This window comes from Rhinopithecus roxellana, chromosome 1 (genome assembly GCF_007565055.1).
Source record: "Rhinopithecus roxellana isolate Shanxi Qingling chromosome 1, ASM756505v1, whole genome shotgun sequence".
Lineage (NCBI taxonomy): Eukaryota > Metazoa > Chordata > Mammalia > Primates > Cercopithecidae > Rhinopithecus > Rhinopithecus roxellana.
The window spans coordinates 59,746,174-59,765,374 of NC_044549.1; the positions used below are offsets into that span (position 1 = coordinate 59,746,174).

General features: G+C 34.8%; 1 protein-coding gene across 1 annotated transcript in view; it reads right to left on the minus strand.

Annotated features, from left to right (window-relative positions):
• Nucleotides 1-5,761: 5,761 nt before the first annotated feature.
• Nucleotides 5,762-19,201, minus strand: part of TMF1 (TATA element modulatory factor 1) — a 33,313-nt gene continuing 19,873 nt past the window's right edge. The window contains exons 11-17 of the mRNA XM_010383049.2: nt 15,804-15,996; nt 14,209-14,278; nt 13,883-13,975; nt 11,959-12,060; nt 11,523-11,675; nt 10,025-10,150; nt 5,762-9,316 (exon numbers count right to left, since the gene is read on the minus strand). Of these exons, the coding sequence (XP_010381351.1) occupies nt 9,173-9,316; nt 10,025-10,150; nt 11,523-11,675; nt 11,959-12,060; nt 13,883-13,975; nt 14,209-14,278; nt 15,804-15,996 (881 nt within the window). The 3' untranslated portion in view covers nt 5,762-9,172. The remainder of the gene's footprint in view (nt 9,317-10,024; nt 10,151-11,522; nt 11,676-11,958; nt 12,061-13,882; nt 13,976-14,208; nt 14,279-15,803; nt 15,997-19,201) is intronic.

A 19,201-nucleotide genomic window follows, 5' to 3' on the forward strand; every position in this document is an offset into this window, starting at 1 on the left:
GACCCTTCTGCTTGCACTGTGGCGGATTTTTACTTTTGTCTTATTTCAGGCAGAAGTTGCCCCCCTAACTTCCAAATTTAAGGACTGAACATTGTTCACCGAATACACTTTGTGATGGTGAGGATACTTTGGAGCCAACACACATTTTAAAAACAGTGTAGTTTTACCTATCTGTAAACGCATCAAGTTCAAGTACTACTCTGTGGAGTTTAATTTTTATGGTTTTGTTAATTTACTTTATTACTGGTTATTTATAATTATTTGAACTCTCATTCCCCATTGTCGTTTCCTCTAAGCTCCCCCAGGCCTAGTATTCCATCTACAGCACAGTAGAGTTGATCATTAGTGACTAACGTTGAACTGATTATATGAAGGTGATGCCTTCAAAATAAACATGCTCAAATGCATCAAGTCACCAGAAGTTAAGTAATATCATAAGGAAACAAGTTTGTTTCCAAAGGCTTACATGCTTTTTACGTAATTTTTTAAAGTAATGTTGCTTAAGAATTGTTACAAGTTCCATTAGTGACTTGCTAAATTAGGAATCTTATCTGGAATTTTTTTCAGATAACAACAGCAAAAACATATGTGGTGGTTAACATGTGCCAAACATTGTTCTAAAGCACTTTACAGTATTTATTTATTCTTTTTATTAAAAAGATTTTGCCTCTAAGGGAACTGTCAGAGGTATGTGAACCAGAGCAACTCCATCTTAAATAGGAGCTTAGTAAAATGAGGCTGAAACCTACTGGGCTGCATTCCCAGACCGTTAAGGAATTCTAAGTCATAGGATGAGATAGGAGGTCAGCACAAGATACAGGCCATAAAAACCTTGTTGATAAAACAGATTGCAGTAAAGAAGCCAGCTAAATCCCACTGAAACCAAGATGGCCATGAAAGAGACTTCTGGTAGTCCTCACTACTACACTCCCATCAGCGCCATGACAGTTTACGAATGCCATGGCAATGTCAGTACGTTACCCTATATGGTCTTAAAAGAGGAGGCATCAACAATCCACCCATTTAGCATATCATCAAGAAATAACCATAAAAATGGGCAACCAGCAGTCCTCAGGGCTGCTTTATCTATGGAGTAGCCATTCTTTTATTCCTTTACTTTCTTAATAAACTTGCTTTCACTTTGCCCTGAATTCTTTCTTGCTTGATATCCAAGAACCCTCTCTTGGGGTCTGGATCGGGACCCCTTTCCTATAACAGAATTACTGCTCTATTATTTTATACTTTGCATACTTCACCCATCCCACACTAATAAGGACAGTAGTTTTTTTAAATGCTTCCTCAAGCCAGGCACTGTGGCTCATGCCAGTAGTTCCAGCTACCCAGGAGGATCGTTTGAGCCCAGTGAGGTTGAGGCTGCAGTGAGCCATGATTGAGACACTGCACTCTAGCCTGGGCCACAGTGAGACCCTGTCTAAAAAAAAAAAAAAAAAAAAAAAAAAAAAAAAAAAAAAAGCTGCCTCAGCTTACTTGCTACCATCCTGTTTTTATCACATACAAAAAGGTTCAAATTAGTATGACGTGTGCATGGTACTATTTTATTATTATTATTTGTAGAAACAGGTTCTTGCTATGTTCCCAGCACTTATTTCCAACTCCTGGCCTCAAGTGATCTTCCAGTCTCAGTCTCCTGAAGTGCTGGGATTACAAGTGTGAGTCACCACGCCTAGCTACATGGTGCTATTTTAAACAGCTACATATTGAATGGTCATTCAGACTTACAGGAAACCAGATATGACAAACTTGAACATGAAATTGAGTCTCTCTTTCTGCAACAGCCATTCTCAAATAGAATTTCTCTCCAAAATATCAATGTTAGAATTTAAATTTTCTTTGAGTTGACATAAAATTTAAATGTCTACCGATAGAAGGTTGGTTGAATAAACTATGGTTTATCCATACAGTGTAAAACTATGCATGCATAAAAAGGAATTGAGAAATATCTCTATACACTATAGGATATTGACTGGGAAAAGAATATGTAATATGTAAATACCATTTTTATAAGAGGAAAATGTATGTATACATGTGTATACATATATATTTACTAATTATTATTTTACAAGTAGATTAATATTTAAAATGACTATATGGGCAAGGAGGGAAGAGGAGGGGTATAAGGAACAAAGAAGACATGACTTTGTTTTTTGGTTTTTGTTTATTTGTGTGTGTGTGTGTGTGTGTGTGTGTGTGTGTGAGAGAGAGAGAGAGAGAGAGAGAGACAGACAGAGTCTCATTCTTTTGCCCAGGCTGGAGTACAATGGTGCAATCTTGGCTCACTGCAACCTCCGTCTCCAGGGTTCAAGCAATTCTCCTGCCTCAGACTCCTGAATAACTGTGATTACAGGTATGTGCCACCATGCCTGAGGAATACTTGTATTTTTAGTAGAGATGAAGTTTCACCATATTGGCCAGGCTGGTCTCGAACTCCTGATCTCAAGTGATCTGCCCACCTCGGCCTCCCAAACTGCTTGGATTACAGGCACGAGACACCACGCCTGGCCTGAAGACATGACTTTGGAGCCACGTAAATATGTTACATTATAAAGCAAAATTCTATTTTTAAAAAGCAATCCTTGAAAGTAAAATGAAACTAAATGAACCTAAATGTTTTCCAATTGTGGCATATCACCCAGAGGAGCTATCCCAAGTGACTTTAAAACTTAATTTTTATATACTTAGTGGGATGTTATCTCAGGACTAAAATAAGTACAAAAAAACTCTTGTAGACTGCATTCTGTAACCAAATTGTTGGTGGCAATATTGGTATTGTGGGATACACCAAGTTGAAGTAATTATGATGGTACCTTTGAAGCTGAAATTTTTGACATGAGATAGAGATATGAAAGCTTAATCAGGCTATATAAACATCCTGTAGTTCTGAATTTCATTTAGAGGCCTCAGTATGATTAACAGTATGGTTAATCTTTAAAAACACATCTCTCCTACATGCTCCATTGGAAAGGCCTAGAGACAAGCTACCCACTAGAAAGAAGCACCCCCTTGTGCTCACACTGTGATCTCTACAAACCATTTCCCATTAAAAGAAACACTGACTCTGTAGAACAATGGATGATCTTGGGTCTGGAGCAGGAAATGTACAAGATAAGCCTGCAATATCTTACATCAGGAAGCAGCAAAGCAATCAAAAGGCTATTAGGGTCATATCAAAAGGACTCAGGAGCCACCTTGAAAACCTTCCTACTGGTCAAAGATAGGATAATTTAAAGCATAAATAAAGGTAATTAATTGGATGAAGGACAGATAAATTTAAATAATTACATCAGACACAACCAGTCAACCAAACATGCAAGCCAAAAAGGTATCACCGTTCATTTTTAATGATAGAAGGAAACCAACTCTTACTCTGAAAACTGGTAAACAAAGGGAAAGAATCAGGAATATTTATACTGTCTTTCCTATATGAATTATGATGCAAGTAACAAAATAACTGAAGTAAATTTTTTTATGGAAACATTCCAACTACTAAATGAAAAAGAAATGACAATACCACTCCACAAGTTCTGTAAACTAATAGATTTAAGAAGTGATCATCAATGATTTCTTTATCACAACTGAAAAACCATGGGACATTATCTGTCTCCTGCTGGAAGAATATACTTCCACCTAATGAAGTATTTTTGTTGAAAAATAATTGCCTTTAGATTTAAACACAGGAGGCAGAACACACTAACAAAAGGTAAGAAATCAACATCCAGATGGAGGGAAACTATAGGACAAATGACCTAGACTTTTCTACAAATAAGAAACTTTATCGAAATTGCAAGAAGAAAAAGAGAGAGATGGAAGAATGCATTGCTTAAAAAATTTGAGACAAATCCAACAAATTACAATGAGTAAATTGATAACAATATCAGCAGAATATAGTATACTGGTTCTCTGATATATCCAACTGTTAGACCATAATTAAAAGGTGTTGACATTTTTAATGAATAAATTTTTGCTATAACTGATCTATATGCTTATGATTTTACAGAAAAGCAGTAGGAAAAGTAGCACCATATAGTTAATAATTCAAAACATGGACTCTGGAGCCAAACTGCACAAATTAGAATCCCAGCTTTGCCACTTACTTGCCATATGACCTTGAGCAATTAATCTTTATTTTTAAAAATGGGGGTGATAATGGCATCCACTTTAAAAGGTTGACTTGATGATAAAGTCTGGGTACACACTTCCTTTTCCAAAATCCTTGGGTCCCTGTGTGTGCCTGAACTTTAAAAAATAGAAAAGATATGCCCATCGTTTAACTTAATACCCCCATTGAGTCCTGGGTGAGTACCCCATAATCTCACACAATATTTCTGCAGCAAAATGTATGAGTATTCACACCAAATGAGTTAAAGACTATACATAGCCCTATGTCATTGCAGTGCATGCTTTACCACCAAAGTAGATTTAACAGCAAATGGATTAAAATATATGTGGTTTTTAGAGCTTTGTGGATTTCAGAACAATGATTATGGGATTATAATCCTACATTAGTGAATTCCTTACACAGTGCTTGGAACAAAATAAGACTATGTTTCCCAAAAGAAGAAAAAAGAAGAAAAGACTATATTTCCTATTACCAACCTGACCACAGATTTTTGAACAACATATATTTTAAAAAATTAAGACTGTAATTTTAAAAGAGACAAATCGGCATGGCATTTTATAAAAATGGAAGGAATACCTCTATCTACTATGCTGTGCCTATACCTGTAGAAGCAATAAGAATGTTTAATATTAAACAAATGGAAAAACCTACCATTACCTTCTTGTTTAATATTATTTGATTCTAAATATTAAATTTAGCCTACTTGAGAGTAGGGCAGTGTGGGAATTCCAAACAGTTCTATGAGTAAATTGTCTTTACCATATTTGTGAATTACTGAAGCATTTTGAGTTTTTTGTTTTGTTTTGAGAAAAGGTATTTAAGTACTAAAAAGAAACACATTTAATTTCCAGTCTATCTTACAAAAAGGTCTTAATTTGCTAAAAGGTAAAATGCATATGTATAAAGGCAACAGATTAAAAGTACTTTAAAGGTTACAGAGCTTAATCCAAGCAATATGAACTCAGAAATAGAGGATAACTTATTTTAACTGTTGTTATTACTTGAATACAGAAACATAAGACTTTTAGAAGAATGTCTTGATACTGTTTAAGATTAAAAACGGACACAAATTAACCTTACAGTAGTTACCACTTAGTTATAAGTAAATTCTTAGAACTGTTTTCTGAAAACATATCTTCATCAGAAAAACTACACTTCGGGCCGGGTGCGGTGGCTCATGCCTGTAATCCCAGCACTTTGGGAGGCCAAGGTGGGCAGGTCACTTGAGGTCAGGAGTTCGAATCCAGCCTGGCCAACATGGTGAAACACATCTCTACTAAAAATACAAATATTAGCCGGATGTGCTGGTGTGCACCTGTAAACCCAGCTACCTGGGAGGCTAAGGCAGGAGGATCACTTGAACCCGGGAGGCGGAGGTTGCAGTAAGCCGAGATCATGCCATTGCACTCCAGCCCAGGCAACAGAGTGAGACTTTGTCAAAAAAAAAAAAAAAAACTACACTTAATACTAATAATATAACTTATAGAATATTGGGGCTTATCTTCATTTTCTTAAAATATTAATCTCAAATGTAAACAAGTTATATTTTCATAAAACAATATTGATTCCTCCTCATTCATTACTATTGACCACTATACATTTTGCTAAAAATGAAATACACTATTACTATTTTAAAATCTTTATTCAATCAGATCCATGCTTATTTACATTATCTTTCATTTAGAATTAAAATATTATGTCAATCTGTAGTTTAAATCATACTTTTAGCCCTTTACAAAATATGTGATAAAAGTTTTCATGGTTTAAAATGGACCTAGAATAGGGAAATTTTGATTCACTTTAATGAAAATGAAAAATTATGATACACTAGGACATAAATGTATATGTACTAAACATACAGTATTAAAACAAGATAAAACATCTACACTTTTCTTTTTTCTTCTATTTTCTAAATACTATAAATCATATACTTTTAATAAGCATTCAAATAAAACTCTCAAAAAATGCCAAATGAAGAGATGGCAAAAAAAAATTTCCTGAACATTCTTTTCACTTACTTCACTGCAAACGTCATGTTTCCTAGGTCAGAAGTTATCCACATTTAGAATATCTTAAGTCACAACATAGATATATTTGGTACATTCCACATGCTAAACACTGTACAACTGGCAATTCCCATAAAAGAGGTAAAAGAAATGTTAAGAAATGGTAGACTCAATTTAGCCTCCCAAGAATTGGAAGGACATCTACAGTCTGTGCTTAATTGTCTATAAATCACCACACAACCTTCCCTTTGTTTACTCATTTTTTATATTATTGAAAATGTTATTTGCAGCTTTTTTCTTTCAAGAATGGAAACATCTAATTGCAAATCATTTTCCTATCCATTAAAATATAAATATTATTTTGCAAGAATATGGGTAGAGATGTTTTATGACAAACAGCAAAGTATAGCAATGAATATTCAATAGGTATTCTGCCACCTACTGGAGTTTTTCAAGAAACTATTTAAGTTCACTTTAACTTACAGAAGTATTGCGAGATCCGAGTGTATAACAATCAAAATATGATCAGCATGTGTATCAGCTATTTATTTGTAGATAAAGAGTAATTATATGGTAATATGTAGCCAGAAACTTAAACAGCTGTTTGTCATTTTAAAATAAAATGGAAAACACTTGAAAATTTTCAGTGAATTGATCTTATTAATGTTAATAAGGATTAAAAAAAGAATGTTTAATATTATAAAATTGAAAGGTTTAGGAAAGAGTTTTATTGCACTCTTTTCTCTGCAAATGAAGTTTTTCCTACTAGTGGATATTTTAAAGGGACTACTTCATAATTCCAAAACATCTAGTTTCAAATGCTTCACAGAATTTTGTAACTTAAGTTTCGTATAGCGTAGTCTCCCCTTATCCACGACTTTGCTTTCTGTGGTTTCAGTTACTCATGGTCAACCACAGTCTGATTACAGGTCAGTACAGTACAATAAGATATTTTGAGAGAAAGAGACAGAGAAATCACATTTACATAACTTTTATTACAGTGAATTTTTATAACTGTTCTATTTTGTTATTGTTTATCTCTTGCTGTCCCTAATTTATAAATAGAACTTTATCATAGGTGTATATGTTTAGCAAAAAACAGTGTATAGAGGGTTCTATACTATCCATGGTTTCAGACATTCACTGGGGGTCTTGGAATGTATGTCCCATGGGTAAGAGGGAACTGCTGTATTTTCTAATTCTATACATTTCTTATTGCTTATCTGTCCTGTCATTCTGCCCTTGAATATTACAAAAAAAAAAAAAATCAAGCTGACAAAAAGCTATTAGACTGCTTTTTACCACTAAAATGAAGAAAATTAATTTTATGAATCTGGCTCACACTGAAAGAATATTTATTAATGCTACAAATCAGAGATCCAATGACAGAAACACTGTCTGGAATACAAAATGAACAAAAGTGAGGTCATTTGAATTGCCCTGAAAAACTCCAAATTCTTCAAGATGTCTTACTTGTATTCATACTCTGAAGTACCAGTGTTTTAATTTTAACTAAAAAATGAGAGTTTTCTTTTTTTTTTTTTTTGAGATGGAGTCTTGCTCTGTCGCCCAGGCTGAAGTGCAGTGGCGCAATTTTGGCTCATTGCAACCTCCACCTCCCAGGTTCAAGCAATTCTCCTGCCTCAGCCTCCCGAGTAGCTAGGATCACAGGCGCACATCACCACGCCAGGATAATTTTTGTATTTTTAGTAGAGATGGGGTTTCACCAAACTGTTGACCATGCTGGTCTTGAACTCCTGACATCAGGTGATCCGCCCGCCTTGGCCTCCCAAAGTGCTGGGATTACAGGCATGAGCCATGGCACCCAGCCGTAAATGAGAGTTTTTATGTGCAAGTAAAGGCAGTTAAATAACTTTCAGTAATAAAATGCATCAAAATATTTCACAGTTTTTAAAACACAGCCTGGTTACCTTTTTGAATAAAATAACACTTGGAAGAAAGCATAGCTATTTTTAAAAGCTATTCCATGCCTTCCTTGTGTTTGAAATTTCAAGAAAAAATAAAACGATAATTCACACAGAATTATAAAATGTCAAATTCAAGTTAATTCCTATAATTTTTCCATTTTGTTATGAATATTCTGTAATATCAAACATTCATTTTTAATGTGCTAAAAATATGGGTTTACAAAATATGAACAGGTAATTTTTAAAGAGTAAATTATGTTAAGAACTTTATTATTTTCGATTCATTTTATAGGGTAGTAAAATAATACTTCTTCAAAATCATTTAAATGTTATTGATGCCACTGCAAAATCATTATAAATTTTCTCCATTATCCAATCACATCTAGATAACATTGAATATGTACAGGTTTCTCTGGATAGGCACCAAAAGGTACCACATTTTATACAGACTTAATTGTGAAAGCTAGGTGAAATAAAATTTCAGACCAAAATTTTTTTTTTAAGTTTAAATCATTTACTCTTTAAATGTCAGACAGTGTCAGTGTTACTCTTACTTTTAAAGGAAAAAAAAATTAGTTTAAAATTTAATGACCACAGATTTAATAATTTTTTACTTTAACACAATGTACATTTTCATGAGTAGTAATTAAGATATGCTGAAAATTTAAATGTGAAAGATTTCAAAGTTTCAGTATGTTAACATTACTCTTTAAATGTTCTTAATATATATATAAACACTTACAAATTATAGATACAACTAGTTGTATATCTATAATACATATATGAACACCACTCTTCTTCCCTAGCCATAATGATATGAGGATAAAGTAATAAATCTCTGTGCTATTCAAGGGGAAAAAAAATGAATGCTTTAAAAAATAAATCTTTAAAGAATAGTTTCAAAAATAAAGTTCAAATATTGCACAAAATAATTTAACTGTAAATATTACTATATAGTGTAAAACAATTTAAAAAAAATTTTTATGCTCTACAGTAAATCCCATTTTCTAATTCTATAAAAGAATTTATTGGAAGTCCACATTAAATGTTTAGATATTAAATGTTTACATTCAGTTTGATGGGAATTCAATTTTCACAAGTTAACTGAGCCTTTGTCTTAAAAGTTCATCTATTTGAGTTTTATACATATTTTTTACATCTTCAAGATCTAATCGAAGTTCTTCCGCCTCTTCTGCTTTTTCTCCATACATCTGCAGAATAGTGTTGTATCTTTGATCCAAATCCTGCAAAATGTATTTGTTTACAATTTTTAAAACATCTTTAATGTTTATATTGCCATAGGAGTCAACAATGAAAACACTACAATTTAAATAAAAGTATATACTCATCTCTTTTAAAAATTAAACTCACACTTCAATGTTGAACTAAATAGCAAAAAAAGGAATTAAAGAAAAAAAAACAAGCTAGAAGGCTATCAATTTTACCCTCTCTCTCCACTAAATCTACAATTCTCCCCATATATGAGTCCTCTCCCATTAATGTAAGCACACCTGATATAAAATTTAGTCTCTTTGTTCCGTGGTGGTGTAAGTATTACCTGGCATTTAGCCCACAGGAAAGATCAAAAGAAAACATATTCTCACTTATGGCTTAACAGTCTCTTCTAACATCCAGATAAGACAATTGTGATGATACATATAACATCAATCAACAGAATATTACTAAGATCATACGAAGTTTAATGTTATAAATGAAGCATAGCCAAATCTAGTTCTTTTCCTATACTGGGACTAAACGTGATTGTGAAAATTACTTTGAATATGTAAAGACACAAGCAAGATAAAAGATTCATTTTTAAAGTTCTTTGCTCAAATATTAATACTCTTTAATTTTCAAAGAAATCACTAACACATACTATAAACTAAAAACATGAGATTTAATGTAAATGAACTAAAATATCTTAGACGCATCCTTAGGGGAAGAATACTTACTCTTAGCTGAGTTCTAAGTTTGGGTATCTCCTTCACCTTCTCTTCAAGTTCATCATTTTGATTTGTTAATTTAACTAGTTCTTCAGCCATTATTGATCGAGTTTTTTCTAGATTGCCAATTTCTAGCTGAGAAGCATTACCACAAAATAGTTTAAATCAAAACATATCTTTTATAATACTCCCACTAATATAAAAATATTTAATGGGGTTTTTTTTTTTTGGAAATAGATATGTCAACACATAACCTTTAGCTAGCTCTTTCTTAAGGGAACAGCGGCAGAAAAAGGGTCCCAACTTTCCAGAGAGATATACCATTTATAAGGTTTACTATGCAACAGAGATAAAGAAGAAAATCCAATATTTTGTTTGAAAATATTCAACCATATATTTTTCTAATCTAAGGAAATGACATATATTTCAGTTATTCTAAATTACTACAAGAACCCAGAGAAATAAAAACACACTTTAATGTAGCCCCACCTGTGTAGGTTGTATCGACAGAGGCTTTCATCACTATCAAAGAAATTTATTAGGTCCCTATATAGCGTACTGGCTATACAAACATCTGGGATTAAGATTAGTCTGATCTACTTTTTGTCAATTCAAGTTCTTTAATAGAGTAATATTTTCATATAACTGAAAGTATATAATAGGAGTTGAATTTTTACCTACTTCTGAGTGTATTGTGTTTAACACTGAAAAGAGGTATCCTGATTCAAAATGCTTGAGACCAGGAATGTTTCAAATTTCTTTTTTTTTTTTTCAGATTATGGAATAATTGCATTATGTACTTATTGGTTGAGCATCCCACATCTGGAAATCCAAAATGCTCAATTGAGCACTTCCTCTGAGCAGCATGTCAGCACTCAAAGTTTTGGATTTGGGGGCATTTCAGATTTCTGACCTGGGATGCTCAACCTATAAAACATTTTAACATTTCTGACGCATAAAGTTTTTTAAAAGCCAAAAAGGTTAAGATGGAAGGATGCTCCCTCAACAACTCCTGTTGTTTCCTCCCATGTACAGTGTGTTACAGTTCGAACATCTCATCCCTTTATCCCTTCCTTCCCGGGGTAGTTGGAACAACGTATCTAAGAGGTAAATCTGAATAGAACAGGCATTCACAGCTCAGCAACTTCCCTTTATTCTGTTGGGAAACAGCTGCTTGAAAGGAGGAGGCATTCTCTGCTCCTAGATGCTTATGTCTTATGTAGGCAGGTTGTAACACATGAGAGGTCTGCTCCAGCCCAGTATTTCCTGTGACAGATCAGTCAAAACTGCCTATTTCTGGCAATCAGCAGGTTCAGCTGGCTGTTATCCTTAGCTAATTGCTCTTTTTAGCCTTTATCACTGATATATGTGATACATTTTGGGCTTCACATGCCACTATGTCATCTTGTTTCTCAATTTGCTCAGAATTCAGATGGCAATGAAGGGTGCTATTTATTGGGCCTCAAAACTTCATTTAATTCTATAGCAAATTTAATTTTTCCAATACCTGTAAATGAGTAATTTCCCCTTCCCTTAGCTTTAGCTGAGACTGTAGGTTTTCAATAACGCTTGATCCTGCTCCCATCCTTACAGCATCATAAAGATTGCTTCCATTTGCTGATACAGACATTGGTCCAAATGAGTGATCATGAGATTCATCCTATGTTAATTAAGAAAGTTTACACAGTTACTCAGTTATTATAGCTTGTCTTCCATTACCAGGTTCTAACAAAAATGGTTCTGTCAATTTTTGCTTTAAATGTCTTCTCAAAGGCAGAAAATCATTCATGTATTTCCTCTCACTACAATTAGCACTCCTCCACAAGTATTCAGATGAATTGCCTACAGAATGGCAAAGTCATGATGACAGACAATATTGTCATTTGCATATTTCCTTTATTATTATTCTAAGAACTAAGCACATATAAAAAATAAAACATCACCTGAGACAGAAAAGATGTCTGTAGTCCTGCCATATCAACACCACTTATTGAACTTGAGCGTGACATGGTGGGAGTGCTAGAAACAGAAAATGGCTTGCGTTCCTTAGGGAGTAAAAAAAATTCTGTTCAGATTAAAGAGCAAAGAAATAAGCAGAGAAAGCAAGCACATTTCCCAGGGTTAAGAAGAACAAAGATTCAGTCTTTTAAAAAAGCCACACTACAAAGGAATTCAATACGATCAAAAGAAGGAAAAAAAAAATTTTTTAAGATTCATTCTAATTTCCCCATAAAATGGCTTCTGAAGTATTATCAGAAGGACAGTATTTGGCCAGGCGTGGTGGCCCATGCCTCTTATCCCAGCACTTTGGGAGGCCAAGGAGGGTGGATCACCTAAGGTTGGGAGTTCAAGACCACCTGATCAACATGGAAAAACCCCGTCTCTACTAAAAATACAAAATTAGCTGGGCGTGGTGACGCATGCCTGTAATCCCAGCTACTTGGGAGGCTGAGGCAGGAGAATAGCTTGAACCCGGGAGGTGGAGGTTGTGGTGAGCCGAGATAGCACCATTGCACTCCAGTCTGGGCAACAAGAGTAAAACTCAGTCTCAAAAAAAAAAAGTACAATATTTGCTAATTAAAACTGTAGATAGACTTGGTTAGATCATCACAGGACCCATTTATTACAACAATGAAATTTGTTGGGTTTTATAATGGAATGAGAATGTTTCTGTTAAGTTTCATATTCTACAATATACTATCAATTAAACCTATTTTTTTAACATAAAATTTCTAATGAGTGTTACAAACTATAAAATTTCTGGCTTATCCATTTTATTTTTAATGTATTTTTAAAACTCCAAATAAATTCCATAGGTAATTTAAATTTACCTATCAGTAGTTTAAATATATTATGCTAACTCCAAGTACACGGTAATTCTTTCAATATGGAAAACACATTTTATTTTATATATATATATATATATATATATATATATATTTTTTTTTTTTTTTTTTGAGAAAGAGTCTCGCTCTGTTGCCCAGGCTGGAGTGCAGTGATGCGATCTCGGCTCACTGCAGCCTCCGCCTCCCGGGTTCAAGCAATTCTCCCACCTCTGCCTCCTGAGTAGCTGGGATTACAGGCACATGCCACCATGCCCAGCTAATTTTCGTATTTTTAGTAGAGACGGGGTTTCACCATGTTGGCCAGGCTGGTCTCGAACTCTTGGCCTCAAGTGATCCACCCACCTCAGCCTCTCAAAGTGCTGGGATTACAGATGTGAGTCACCATGCCCAGCCTCAGAAAACTCATTTCAGAAAAATTACCCTCATTAACCAGAAAGAAAACAAGCCAGATTTACTCCTTAAGTGCCTATAGACCAAATGAGGTGCACTGGTTTCAGTGACAGACGATTAAATTCATTTAAAAAAAAAGGGCAAGAGGTTTTATATTTCAAGTCCTAGAAATCATAGATCTCTTTGGATAAACTCAAAATTACTTTGGGTCCACTCTGAGCAGGATACTGATTATAATACTAGAATTCATCACTATGTTGATTTTAGACATTAAAAAAAGGTACTTATAAAGCAGGGACGTCCAATCTTTTGGTTCCCTGGGCCTCATTTGAAGAACAAGAATTGTCTTGGGCCACACATAAAATACACTAACAATAGCTGATGAACTAAAAAAAAAAAAAAAGAAAGAAAAAAAAAAAGAAAAAAAAATCTCATGATGATTTAAGAAAATTTTAAGAAAATTTATGAATTTGTATTGGGCTTCATTCAAAATCATCCTGGGCCACATGCCAACCAGGGCCACAGGCTGGACAAGCTTGTTATAAAGCATAGCTAAAATTAAAAAGCAATGATTAATCACAGCATCTACTAAATGGTTACACAACAAACAAACAAAAACAAAATTCAATACCTTTTCTTTTATTGCTTCTTGAGTAAAAATGGCTTTCTTCCTTTCTTGTTCAACTTTCATTCTTTCCATTTCTAACTGACTATTCAACAGTGTCTAATGGAGAGAGATAAAGTTAGACAATTTCTGTGACAGTAAATCATGCCATGATAAGTCAATCTCAAAGTTAGAAGCATAAAGTGTAAACTCATATTTGTTTTACTACTAAAGACTAAGTTCCAAAAGCAGTGGCATCACCCATTTCATCTTGTTATCTCATTAGTTTGCTGCCATCCCCAACCATTCTCTAATGTAAGCCCTAAGAGGTTAGTGATCACGAAGAGAAATACCTTTTCTTTCCTTGTCTCTTCAAGTGTTCTTACATATTCATCTTTTAGGTTTTCTAATTCAACCTGGTACCTATTAAACAAGAGAAAATTTTTTTTTAAAAAAGAACAGAAAATGAAAAAGATGACAGTATAGACTATTAAAAACTCAGTACTTTATTAACTCCAGCTACATATTGAGAAATCATTTTTATTTCCAGCTTGACATCAGTGATTTTCCAACAGTGTATTCCAGATCCCATCTGAGTTTCACTCAGGAACCAAACCACAATTGAAAAAGCTCCACTTTTGTGCATTTTATTTATTGGTGCTCTGGGTTAAGATTTCATTTAAAAAGAGACTTTATAAAAATAATTTTGAGTATCATCATCCTATAATATGCTCAGATTCCACAAAGCCTATTAGGGAGGTCTATGAAAATGTTTATAAAAGTTCAGACATTTTACTTTAGAAATTATTTTTACTTGATTACTTTTTTAAAAAGTAAAATTTCCAAGGAAGAACACAGAGGGTAAAAAATACTAACCATTGCCTTAATATAATCTCAGATAGATGGATTTTATAGCCCATGGTTTCTAAGAACCCAGAAATTTATTTAGAAAAGACTTAAATTATGCTACTAAAACCCTTGTAATATAAAAGTAACTCCGAAGAGTAGTCTCAAAACTATTTTGTGGTGTTACAGGTCCCTTTAAAAAATCTGATTAAAGGTACAAATCCTTTCCCTGGAAAAATAAATAAATACAAAACATGTCACACAATCTCAGCAACCTATATGACATTCAATGAATCCCAGTACTAACTTCTTGTTATAATATATAATATCCTGTTACTTTTTTTTTTGGAGACGGAGTCTCACTCTGCCGCCCAGGCTGAGGTGCAATGGTGCAATCTCTGCTTACTGCAACCTCCACCTCCCAGGTTCAAGCGATTCTCCTGTCTCAGCCTCCCAAGTAGCTGGGATTACAGCCATCTGCCATCACGCCTGGCTAATTTTTGTATTTTTAGTAGAGACAGGATTTTACTATGTTGGCCAGGCTGGTATTGAACTCCTGACCTCAGGTGATCCACCTGCCTCAGCCTCCCAAAATGCTGGATTACAGGCGTGAGCCACAGCACCTGGCCATAATATCCTGTTACTAATAACCCTAACTTTAAATGCTAAAAGTGATTACTTTTAGTTCTTGGTACTCTGAAGCTAAAAGCCAACAACATACTTTGTTTATTTAGTTATTTAATTTTATTTATTTATTTTTTGAGACCGAGTCTCATTCTGTCACCCAGGCTGGAGTGCAGTGGCGGGATCTCGGCTCACTGCAACTTCCGCCTCCCGGGTGTAAGCGATTTCATGCCTCAGCCTCCAAGTTGCTGGGATTACAGGCACAAGCCACCACAACCAGCAAATTTTATTTTTAGGTTTCACCATGTTGGCCAGGCTGGTCTCCACCTCCTGACCTCAAGTGATCCGCCCGCCTTGGCCTCCCAAAGTGCTGGGATTACAGGCGTGAGCCACTGCACCCGGCCCAACAATATACTTTTAAAAAGTGCTTTAGGATGTCATGGAACTAACACAAATATCACTCAGAAACCATGCTCACCTATTGTTCTCATCCTCCAGCTTACATAGCCTATTTTTCTCTGATTCTAGCTGGGCTTGAAATCTACTATTTTCCTGTCTTAAGAGAGAATTCTGTGACTCCATGGAAGACATCTGAATTTTGTTAGCAAGGAGTTCTTCTGTAGCTGCACGTTCTCTTTCAACTGCTGCTGCCAGCAAGGTCTGGGATTCACCTGATTATAGGACAGAAAGAAAAATCACATACACATATAGCCCAGAGACCAAAATACCAAGTCAATTCTGATTTCAAACATTTAATGATGCAAGTAGCCACACTTAAAACTGGTAACTATTTATTGCCTAAGGCAGGACTGTCTACTGAGACAAATGAACCAATCTTAACTTATATTTGCTTTATCATTCTTTTCCAAAAGTATTTTAATTTCATAATGGAGTCATGCATTAAAAGAGTAGTAGATCAACAATGATCCTGGAGCAATTGGACATCTATATGCGAAAAAACAAAAAGCCTACACATCACATCATTCACGAAAATTAACTCAAAATGGATCATAGACTTAAATATAAAACATAAAATTATAAAACTTTAAGGAAAAAACAGAGGAGAAAGTCTTCAGGATCTACAGCAAGGCAGATTTGATACAAAAAGCAAGAGCCATAGAAAGAAAAACTGACAGACTTCTTCAAAATTTTCAACTTTTAAATCTATGTAAACAGGATGAAAAGGCAAGCTACAGAGTGACAGCAAATAAATGCAAACCATATATCTAGGGCTAGTATCAGGAATATATAACAATCCAGTTAGAAAATGGGTAAAAGACAGAAATTTCACCACAGAACATGTACAAATGGAAAATAAGGACACAAAATGATATTCAATAACATTAGCCATTAGGGAAATACAAATTAAAATCATAATGAGATATGACTACATGCTGTCTGAGTAACTAAAATAAAAAACAGGGACAACATAAAATGTTGGCAAGGATGTGAAGAAACTAGACTACTCTTATACAGTCACTTTGAAACAGTTTGGCATTTTCTTAAAAACACTAAACATGACCTGGCAATTGCACACTTGGGCATTTATCCAGAGAAATGAAAACTTAGGTTCACACTAAAACCTGTATGTGAATATTCACAGTAGCTTTATCTGTAATAGCCAGAGCCTGGAATCAGCCTGGATATCCTTTGTGCAGTGAGTAGTTAAACAAACGTGGTACATACTATGGAATAACACTCAGCAATAAAAAGACTAAACTACTGATACAAAAACAACTGTGTTAACCTCTTCCTGGGAATTACACTGAGTGAAAAAAGCCAATCCCAAAATGTCATACACTGTATAATTTTATTTATGTAACATTTTTGAAATGACAGAATTTTAGAAACGGAGGACTGATGAGTGATTGCCAGAGATTTGGGACAAGGGAGGAAGGGTTGAGAGAGTGGTAGGTGTGTTTCCAAAAGGGTAACATTAAGAGTGATTATCTTCAGCTTAGAAAAAAAGAAAACAAAGCTAACAGGAAGGACTCAATAGTGCTGGAACTGTTCAATACCTTGACTATGGTAATGGATATGTGGTAAAGTTGTACAGAACTTAATACACACACACACACACACACACACACATACATACACACAAATGAGTACCAATAAAACTTTGGAAATCTCAATAAAATCAGTAGATTGTATCAATGTCAATACCATGGTTATGATATTATACATTAATTTTATAAAATTTTAATACTTGGAGATATTAGGCAATGTGTGCAAAGGACCTTTCTATATCATTTCTTATAACTGCACATGAATCTATATTATATCAATAAAAAATTTCAATTAAAAAAAGAGCAATTGGTAAGATTCTGAGATTTAACTTAGGTAAGAATTATCGTATTTTTTCTCCACCAAAGTAGAACTAGTAATACCTCTATTTTACATTTTACACTCTGCTCCACAGCATATCTATGGTCTTTTTAATAGCATTCCTTGGTTATGTTTGTCCTGTGGCTTTGCCTATATGCTAGCACAATACCACACATTGCTGAGGGTATGTAGACTTCAGTCTAAAAACCACAAAAGTACCAGTTTCTAGCACTCATTTATTGCTAAATATTTATTTCAAAACGTATCATTTTCAGATGTCTCATATTTCATATCACATTGCTCAAAAGCTGTCAGAGATAAATGACAGACCTAACATTTATACCTATAAATTTAAATATATATGAAGGTTTATCTAGTTCAGTACATTTTTTTTTAAGTAGATGAATCTTTTTCTAGACCAAATCTTTCAGGGAACTCCAATAAAAAAAGATAGACAAAGGAGGCCCTATTTTCATTAAAGCAGCCAGAGAAGCCCAGCCTCTTATTTATCAGGCTTCCCTCTCACCATGACAGCAGCCCCAAAGGTAGCTAAGAGTCCACTGAATACCATTTGAAAGTCACTAATCTAGTTCACCCCTCCTGATTCACAAGGAATAGCACAGAGAAAGTTGGAACAATATAAGTGACTTGTTCCACACTGTTTTGCTGGATGATTCAAAACAAAACACGCTGAGTCCACGTCTCCTGACTCATATTCAGGTCTGATTTTATCACTACCCTGTGATTTCTCAAATTACAGTTAGTGTCAGGCGTAGAAGGCATACATGAATTTTTCATGAATATCCTAGCTTCTGGGATACCTATAATATACATACACTACCTGTCTGTGCTAGAAGGGAAACGTTTTAGAACAATACTTTTCTTTTTATTAACATCACAGAAGGGCAACCTGGGGCATGACTGTAAAGAAGCAGAATATGGAATCTTTTTTTTTTTTTTGAGATGGAGTTTCACTTTGTCACCCAGGCTGGAGTGCAGTGGTGTGATCTCAACTCACTGCAGCCTCTTCTTCCCAGGTTCAAGTGATTCTTTGCCTCAGCCTCCCAAATAGCTGAGATTACAGGCGTGCGCCATGACATCTGGCTAATTTTTGTATTTTTGGTAGAGACGGGGTCTCATCATATTGGCCAGGCTTGTCTTGAACTCCTGGCCTCAAGTGATCCGCCCACCTCGGCTTCCCAAAGCACTGGGATTACAGGTATGAGCCACCGCACCCTGCCAGAATATGGAATCTTAAGACTCCCTAGTATCTCTCTTCTAGGGTCGATCTTGACTCTCTGTAGACCTATTTTTGCTCTTGGAATTCTACCAGTGATGAGAATCAGATCTGATCTCTACCTCCTATACTATGGCAGACAAGCTTCAAAGGGGTCAGATTTAGCAATGGACAAGAAAAAAATCGAGTGCAGCAGTCTACTAAAAATACAAAAAATTAGCCAGGTGTGGTGGCAGATGCCTGTAGTCCCACCTATTTGGGAGGCTGAGGCAGGAGAATTGTGTGAACCCGGGAGGCAGAGCTTGCAGTGA